The sequence below is a fragment of the Kryptolebias marmoratus genome, linkage group LG18 (genome assembly GCF_001649575.2).
Source record: "Kryptolebias marmoratus isolate JLee-2015 linkage group LG18, ASM164957v2, whole genome shotgun sequence".
In the NCBI taxonomy this organism is placed as follows: Eukaryota; Metazoa; Chordata; class Actinopteri; order Cyprinodontiformes; family Rivulidae; genus Kryptolebias; species Kryptolebias marmoratus.
The window spans coordinates 19,037,597-19,047,076 of record NC_051447.1 but is presented as its reverse complement, the minus strand read 5'-3'; the positions used below and the strand labels follow the sequence as shown (position 1 = coordinate 19,047,076).

Genomic DNA, 9,480 nt, shown 5'->3' with positions numbered 1-9,480 from the left:
TGTAGCTGGCCAAGTATACCTGAGGGTTGTAGCTGGCCAAGTATACCTGAGGGTTGTAGCTGGCCAAGTATACCTGAGGCGTGTAGCTGGCCAAGTATACCTGAGGCATGTAGCTGGCCAAGTATACTGCAGGTGTGTTGGTGTTTTGTACTGGGCACACACCCTGTAAGTACCCCAGGTACATTCCTGGTCTTATAATGTTACATGCTGGATTATGTATCGATAGCCTTTGGTTATACCGAGACTCCAGCAAAGCAAGAGGGGTGGTAATGTTTAATCATAAAAACTATAATTATTATATTACTGCATCTGAGCACAGGAACCTCTTTTCATATAGTAGCATCAGTAAATTTTAGAAACAATCTAATTCCATTAAAGCACTGGAGGTGATATTATAAATACTGTTGCACCAAAATTAAATCTGCCCCACAGAAAAGGCTGCGTATCACACTGAAGGCAGGCTTATACTCACAAACATAAAATATAATTAATTCTCATAATTAATTCAAACAACACGCCAGAAATCTTGTATTATCTTTCAAAGGGAGAAGGCATATTACTGCCTGGAATAACGGTAAAAGCTGGAGCTGTGCCCGAGTTTAAATAGAGCCTTTCATCAGGAAACATATTAAACTGAAAAGGCGTTTTAATTTGCGATGAGAAGAGCCTCAGTTTTTCTCTCGGAACAGTAATGCTTATAGGTGCCCAATGTCTGAAAGTAAAAACGTCTTTTTAACTGAGAAGATAAAGAAAAGAAGGGGAAAAAAATCAATTTGTGTCGTAATCTTCCTAATGAGACAACCGAACGAACAAAAATAAAAAAATACAAATCTGTGTGTGTGTGTGTAACGAGGAAAATCAAAGTGAGCTGCAGGTGTCTTCGTTTTCGTCTCGCTCTCTTCAAATTCAGATGCTCCATTTTTTCTGGAAAGGAGAATTAGTGTCGCCCACGCCGCCTCTCGCTTTGAAACAAGCAGCACAGCAGTCACTGAAGCGAGAGAGTGTGTGTGTGTCGGTGTGTGTGTGTGTGTGTGTGTGGCAAAGTTTATTTGGCAGCACTTCTAACAATAACCGAGGCCCTCGGTGCTCTCCAACAGAAAAGCCCGGTCTGTCTCGACTCTATCTCAAAGAACCATATGCTTCTGGATCAGCGAGCCGGGTCGAGTGTGTGTGTGTGTGTGTGTATGTGTGTTTGGGTCGAGTGTGTGTCCATATGTTCCACCATCTAAACATCTAAACATCCAGATGGTCTAACAAAAAAAAATAAAAAAAGTCAACATGTTTCTTTCTGTTGTCAGAAAACTGTACAGACCATAAATATTCATCCGGGTTGGAGGAACGGGCCGCACCGCAAACCACACTTTAAAGGGGTAGTTCAGACATTTTAAAGTGGGCTCATCAGGAGGGGATCCGTTTTAAACGAGTCAAATTAACCCCAAAGTGTTCGCTTATTTTAGCTAAATCAGACGAATGCGGTGAGGTAAAGATAATCCAATCGTTTTCGCTTCGTTGCCATAAAAGGTCAGCAATAATTTAAATGCATGTTAGCAAAATATCTCATGAGCCAACTGATCAACAGGTGAATAATCTTTGGAATCAGCCTGATTCAAGATGGTCGCCACAGCTAATCAACTTTATCCAACCCCAGAATTTCAACAACTCAATCAGCTTCACAGAGACTGAGCTAAGATTTGGTGTGGTAGTAGCTGAGAGTCCTCCCCAACACATACTCTGAGTGGCTCTTTGCTTAAAACTCTGGCATGCAAGGCAACTTTAAAAAAAAAACAAAAATTATAAATAGATGCAGGTTTGTTTTTGTTGCTCGTTTGATTTTGCATCAAACCTGAGCAGCAGAGAAGCAATCTGTGCGCCAAGATTCGAAACACAAAACGGTGTTCGTTGCTGCACAACCTGGAGTTTTAATCCGTTTAAAGATTTCTGTTTGATTAGAAGAGACGGACCAACAACAAACGAAAACTTGTTCTAAAAAAATTCTACTAACAGAACAAGCAAGAGGCATCATGAAGGCCAAGGAACTCAGAGACAAAGCTGTGGATCCCAGAACCCTGAAGAACCCATGGAGCTCCATTTAAGCCAATATTAGGAAATGGAAATATGGTCCAGTCAAAGGTCCTGGAAAGGTCCAGTCAAAGGTTCTGGAAAGGTCCAGTCAAAGGTTCTGGAAAGGTCCAGTCAAAGGTCCTGGAATGATCCAGTCAAATGTCCTGGAATGGTCCAGTCAAAGGTCCTGGAATGGTCCAGTTAAAGTTCCTGGAATGGTCCAGTCAAAGGTCCTGGAATGGTCCAGTTAAAGGTCCTGGAATGGTCCAGTCTCCGGTTTAAAGACTAGCAGCACAGACCTGAAGGAGCTGCAGCAGTTTGGTCGTGAAGAACGGACAACGTCCAGATGTTAGATGGACCAAGATCATGGAGACGGACCTGAACAGATCTGCTGCCATCATTACTGCAAAGGTGGGCTCCAAAAATTGACCCTGAATTTGCATCATCTTCTAATCACCCCGTAAAGTCGTATAAACTCCCAAAGCTCCTCCAGGTTGAGAGAGAGCCACGATGGGTTGAAAACCTTTGAAACCTGTTAAACAATTGGACTCTCTGGATTTCAAAATCTTAAAATGATCATCAGCAACTGTTTAGTTTTAAGTAGTTAATCATAAACCTGACTGTGATCCTACAAAATCCCTGACTTTGTGGAAGCGGATCGAGAACTGATGTTCCGAAGGCCGGTCACGCCAGCATCGGTTTGATTTCCACCATCTCTTTGCTTTTTCACAGCACCGTGTTTAAATGAGGCGGACAGAGGTCAGACTCACTCAGCGGGTCCAGACTGCTGGCAGCGGCGCCTTCTGCTCGCCGTCTGACCCCGGTGCCAGGAAAACACACGCTTCTTTTATCCCCTCACAAACACGCGCCGTGGTCCGCGCGTTACAGCGGCTGCAACATCAACACCCCAAACATGTTTTCCTTTTGCCCCCTGTTAGGTCTGGAGTCGGCGCTTTAAAAAGAAAAGGAAGACCAAAACAGCTCCTCCACAGAAGGAAAGCAGCAAACCTGGAGAGCGAGCTGCAGCCTGAGCAGCTGAAGAGCTCGTCAGCATCAGCCGAGAGCTGGAAATGACCTTAACGGGGATTTAAATGAGCCAAAAAAAAACCAAAACTGAGTCAAAATTACTGCATTGGATGCAGGTGTTATCATGTTAGCCGCTAACATGGAAAAAATGCAAACTGTGAGCTTCAAACTGCAAATAAAACTAATAATTAGAGGTCTAGCATTCCTCGAGGGGGTGCATATCACCTGCTATCTTTCAAAATAAAAGCATTTTATGAGACATGAGGGAGTTGTTGCCGTAAATGACGTCTCATGCAAAGATCAGTTAGATCTCAGAGTGTCTTAAGGATGACATTCAGCTACTACCACACCAAGTTTTAGCTCAATATCTGTCCAACTGACTCAGTTTTTGCCATTTTTTGTGTTTGCTAAGAGTCAAGCTATAACGGCCATCTTGAATTTGGGTTGGAACCAAACGTTGACGAGTCGTAGAGGTCCACCCAACAATAACTTTCTGAGAGTTTAAGACAACTAGTGACACAAACACGGTGGCGGACGATGATAAAAGTTAAATCTGTCAGCGCTGTAGACGTTCAAAGAGTACGAATGATGAAGTGGATGTGTGTTCGTCTGCGTTTGCAGATATTTAACAAACAGGACAGGAAACGGAGTTACTGTAGCTTTGGTTTCCCCTCAGGAGTTAAGTTATGCACCGTCAACACAGAGAGAAACAGCTCCCACCAAGTCCAACAGCTCGGCCTCGGCTGCAAATCATCAGAAACCCTCAACTTCCTCTTGACCCATTTTCCAAACAGCGTCCATCCCTCCCTCCCATCTCGCTGTCTTCTGCTTCGCTGTGGGGGGGCGGCGTTCTGCTCGGTGTCTTCGTGCCGCTCGGGTTCTGGGTTCAGGAGGGCAACGATCCCTCGGAGGAGGGCAAAGACTCCGCCTCTTATTTACGCTGATTAATTAAAGAACGGACGAAATGAAAACAAATCTGGGGACTAAACAAGGGTTCGGATCGAGATGTTTCCTCAGTGGAAACTCCAAACTTACTCCTCCTCTTCCTCCTCCCACCATCAGACCCACAAACTGATTAATATCGGTTCAGAAATGTTTGTTTTTTTTGGCCTAAATGGAAAAAACTGTTTTAGGGATACGATTCTACAAGAAGAAACAGCTCTGTTGCACCGTTCAGTGAGCGGAATGAGTTAAAACAAAAACTATTATTGTTAAAAATCAAAGTTAAAACCTGCGATTGTGATTTTAGAGTAAAATTAAAACCGTAATACCAGATTTTTACCAACTCACCAACTTCTAATTCAGGTGTTTGTTTATCTCTGTCTGAACCAGTGAACAAATTTTAATGAAACTTACAGAAAGTAATCCCTTTCAAGATGGCCACCACTGCCACATCAATGGTTCTAAGAGATATTGAGCTAAAATTGGTAGTAGCTGAGAGTCATCCCCAAAACATACTCCGTCTGCTCCCATCTTTGCTCAGCGTTAACTGCTGGAGTTAGCAAAATATCTCCTGAACCACTGGATAGACTTTAATGACACTTAATAGACAAACAGCTGATTAACTTTTGGAGTCGACCCAATTCAAGATGGCCGCTGCAGTCAGCTGTAATTCATCCAGTGTTACAAACAGTGAGCTGAAATCGGCTGTGGTAGTAGCTGAGAGTCCTGAGAGCTAAAAGGTGGTTGCTTTCGAACTGGATCTGCATCAGAACTTCTCGTCTCTGAGTCAGAGCTGATGTAATCCGAGCACACGCCGGCGTAATTATGGCGAGACTTATTTTCCTCTCGCAGCGACGGATTGTTTCCTCCGTAGCGTGAATCGTTACAGCTCCCCGTTTGACATTTCTCTAACTCCGTTCTGCCGTTTCGCGCAGGATGATTCAGGATCCGTCGCCGATCTCATTTTGAAGACTGATTGCGGCCGCGGCAAGCTCAGTTTCGCTCGGAGACAATCTCTGCTGTTGGAGTGGTGAGCCGGTTGCTTTTACTGGAGACTATTTTCTGCTTTTCTTTCCAAACGTTTGGCCTAATGTCGTCTGTTTCTCAGATTTCCTCCTTGTTTCCCACCTCCCTCCACAGCAAAGGTAAAAGGTATCCTTAAACATCACCTCCTCGGGTTTGAATTCAACGTTAATCCAAAGACTTGAAGCAAACTAGGAGCACTCGGAGCGCAAACCTTCAAGGCCACAGCGGGATTAAAATATAGTGAGATCCAAAATTTAAACCATTTGTTTTTTTGCTTCAGTCCCAAAATTTCCATTTAGTTTTTACCTGATCAGACAAACAAACCAACGGACACATGTAGGAGCAGAGACGAGGTTTTAAACAAAGGGGTCACCTTTGACCTTTGACCCCATGAACCTTGAAATCAACAGGCATCACCTTTGACCCATGAGGTGTCCAGCTGTGCAGTTTGACGTTCCTGCATTATTCGTTGGTGATATTAACTTCCTGTTTGTGGCACATTAGTATATGGGAGGGGGGAAACTTTTCAAGATGGGTGGCGACCATGGTGGCCATTTTGAAGTCGGCCATTTTGGATCCAACTTTTGTTCTTTCAATGGGAAGAGGGTCATGTGACACATTAGACTTATTGGGAATTTCACAAGAAAAACAACGGTGTGCTTGGTTTCAACGTAACTTTATTCTTTCATGAGTTATTTACAAGTTTCTCACCACTTATAAAATGTGTTCAAAGTGTTGGATTGTCAATGCAACCCTCTTCACACACTGACAGCAACGCCGCAGGAGAAATGCCAGCACAGGCTTCCAGTATCCGTAGTTTCAGGTGCTGCACATCTCATATCTTCACAGCAGAGACGATCGCCTTCAGATGACCCCAAAGATAAAAGTCTAAGGGGGTCAGATCAGGAGACCTCGGGGGCCGTTCAGCTGGCCCACGATGACCAATCCACTTTCCAGGAAGTGGAAGTGTGAGAAGAGAGTTGCATTGACAATCCAACACTTTGAACACATTTTATAAGTGCTGAGAAACTTGTAAATAACTCATGAAAGAATAAGGTTACGTTAAAACCAAGCACACCGTTGTTTTTCTTGTGAAATTCCCAATAAGTTTGATGAGTCACATGACCCTCTTCCCATTGGAAAAACAAAAGTTGGATACAAAATGGCCGACTTTAAAAGGGCTGCCATGGTCACCACCCATCTTGAAAAGTCCCCCCCATATACTAATGTGCCACAAACAGGAAGTTAATATCACCAACCATTCCCATTTTATGAAGGTGTATCCACAGAAATGGCTGACCCTGTAGACGTCCTTTAGAAGTTTAAAATCTGGTGAAACAGATTTCCTTCCATAAAAATCCACTGAAACTTTATCAGCAGCTTAATCCCGACTGTGAGCTAACAAGCTACATCTGTTGATCATCTAACTTTGGAAAAAAAAGGTTAATTTTCCAGGTATTTAAACTGTTGCCCTCTAATTTATTAACAACAACTTAAACGATTAAAGTTTAGTTCAGACTTTTACTTATCATCTTGTTCCAAAACCGTGAGAAACAATTAGCATCATTTTTCATCCCTTTCCCGACTCGTTCAGCAGAACTTTTAACGAATACGGTTTTATTTTTCTGCAGTTTTGCCCACGTTCCAAGTAAAAAGCTCGTGTTTCTGTTTTGTTTTTGTTTTTTTTTTCTTTACAAGAGACATTGCTGAGGAGGAGGGTTGTGGGAGAAAAGTTGGAGCAAACATCTGGTTCTACTCAACATGGCTGAGATTCCTGGAACGAGCACCGACATGTGGTTCTTCAGATCAGGAACCCATCAGAGTCCGACTTGTAAACAAAAGAAAAAAATCCAAGACTTATCTTCATCATCTTCCATAACAGCGACTTCAGCGGAGAAAAATGTCCTTTTCCAGACAAATATTGTTGTTTCTCTTTGTGAAAAATACTTTCCTGTGATGATCTCGTCCTGGAAAATCTGCACGGAATGTCATGGAAACAAATTTATTTTTCATGACATTCCATGAATTCCTTGACAAAACCAGGACGGCTGGAAAGATTAACCAAGCTAAACGCACCATTAAAATTAAAACTAGAAATAGCTCTTTTATTACCTTAACCGGCTCATGAATATCTCCAGTTTAGCCTAAGACAGAATTATTTAACAAAAACATTGTCCCAGAATTTATTACTGGTTGAAATCTTGGATTTCTGGAATAATAATCTACAAATATGTTTTAGAGGAAAATGTGTAATCTCTCCTGGTTTGGACCAATCAAACCAAGAGTTCAGACTTTAATCTTCTGCTACTTTTAGTTCCTGGCTACAGTTCTGCTACTTGTAGCTCCTGGCTACCCTTCTGCTACTTTTAGCTCTTGGATACCGTTCTGCTACTTTTAGCTCTTTGCTACTCTTCTGCTACTTTTAGCTCTTGGATACCCTTCTGCTAATTGTAGCTCATGGCTACCCTTCTGCTACTTTTAGCTCTTAGCTACCTTTCTGCTACTTTTAGCTCTTAGCTACTCTTCTGCTACTTTTAGCTCTTAGCTACAGTTCTGCACATTTTAATTAGCTTTCCATACTTTTACCTTTTAGCTCTCGTTCTGCTGCTGATTTTGTAACCTAGCTAAAAGTTGCAAATCGCTATAAACAGCTAAAAGGAGAGCAGCAGCCGTCTCCTGTAGTTAGATCGCAAATAAAGACGGAAAACTTACAAAATAAAAGGAAAAACTGGTCGCTGAATCCAGATTCACACGACAAACTGAACACACAGAGACTGAAACGATAAATAAAGTGGTTATTTGCTGCCACATTCTGAGGTTTCTGACATCACCAATTTAAATTCTGAGGGCTGGAACCAGAAACTGGATCAAGAGGGCGTTTTTCAAAATAAGAGTGGCGAAACTGAGTCGGACTGCAGATGAAAGGAAGGGATGACAACGGGCTAAAACTCAGCTTTCGTCTGATTTGTATTAATGGGAGACATCCATTTCCACGTGTAAAACAACTCCTAAAAGTTTAATCGAGCAGAAACGCAATATAAGAAATTATATTCCAAACACACAATCCAATCAAAAGACAAGCTCCGGCTGCGGCGGAGGCAGTGGGACCTCCAACTTCTCTCTCCATCTGCAGAGAGAAAATGAAATGCCAAGCCTGGCTAAGGACATAATGAAAAAGCTATTATCAGCATAAGCTTTCATCAGCACTGCATTCAACCGTGTTCAATACAAACTGATTCTCTCATCTCGTGCAGTTCCCATCTGAAGCCTGGGATATAATAAAAGGAGGTGGGATAAGAATCAGAGATCACTTTTTTTTCGCCTCACCCCCGGTTGGAGACACGCATCAGCACATTTACTGATGAGGCGACGCCGTCAAACGGACGCAAAGACAATCAAGACGTCGTCAGAAGCTGATCGCTTTAATTCAGCACCAATCTGTATGCATCCCGTCTCTTATTTCCCTGGCTTTTTTCTTCTTCTTTTTTTGGTCAGCGTTTTCATTTTCATGCTTTTTCTCTCTTGCATCTAATTATTGATAAATTTATTTCCCCCCATGTCAGTTCCAGCATCACCGTCCTCTGAATGCAAATGCAGCCTCTTCATACAAAATTCACTGGAATTCTGAATAAAACATATTACAACACAATATTCAAACTATATCCGACATATATTAGGCCCTAATGAAGAGGGGGGGCCGCTGTCGGGCACGACTGCTATGAAAGATGCAACAATCTGCCGGGAAAAATCAAACAGTCGTTGGCTTGAAAATTAATAGAAAATGACAAAAATAAAAAAAATAAAACGTGTATTTCCCAGCAGGTTTGAAGTCGATGCCAAACACACAAGATCTTACAGATTTAGAAGGAGCTTTAACGAGGTATTCTCTCTCTATATGTCACAACAGCCGTCACCTTTTTCTTTGAAAGTTAAGATTTTCTTTCTTTACACAGATTTTTTTATAATTTTACCCTTTTTCAGCGCATATTTTAGCAATATACCTTCTAACAGTAAAAAGAGCATAATGCTGAGGAATTCAGCTGCTACCACACAAAAGTTTTTTTTGGTTTGCTTAGGTCAATTAGTGTGGCGGCCATCTTGAATGGCTTCTGAAGTTAATTAGTTGCAGGTGATCGAAGGCCAAAGCATATAAAGATTAAAGGTCATGTTGGCACTGAAGGACAAAATGCATCACAACTGAAAGTCGATAATCATAATTTTAGATTAAAGCTGGGATCCTATCCTGATTAAAGCTGGGATCGTAGCCTGATTAAAGCTGGGATCGTATCCTGATTAAAGCTCAGATCGTATCCTGATTAAACCTCGGATCCTATCCTGATTAAAGCTCGGATCGTAGCCTGATTAAAGCTGGGATCGTATCCTGATTAAAGCTCGGATCGTATCCTGATTAAAGCTCAGATCGTA

General features: G+C 42.1%; 2 protein-coding genes across 2 annotated transcripts in view; both read right to left on the bottom strand.

Annotated features, from left to right (window-relative positions):
* Positions 1-269, bottom strand: part of LOC119617954 — a 4,026-nt gene extending 3,757 nt beyond the window's left edge. Inside the window, exon 1 of the mRNA XM_037981329.1 lies at positions 20-269. Within this exon, the coding sequence (XP_037837257.1) occupies positions 20-184 (165 nt within the window). The 5' untranslated portion in view covers positions 185-269. The remainder of the gene's footprint in view (positions 1-19) is intronic.
* The window catches only part of LOC108228289 (plexin-B2), a 167,555-nt gene that overhangs the window by 93,052 nt on the left and 65,023 nt on the right, over positions 1-9,480 (bottom strand). The gene's annotated exons all lie outside the window — the stretch shown is intronic.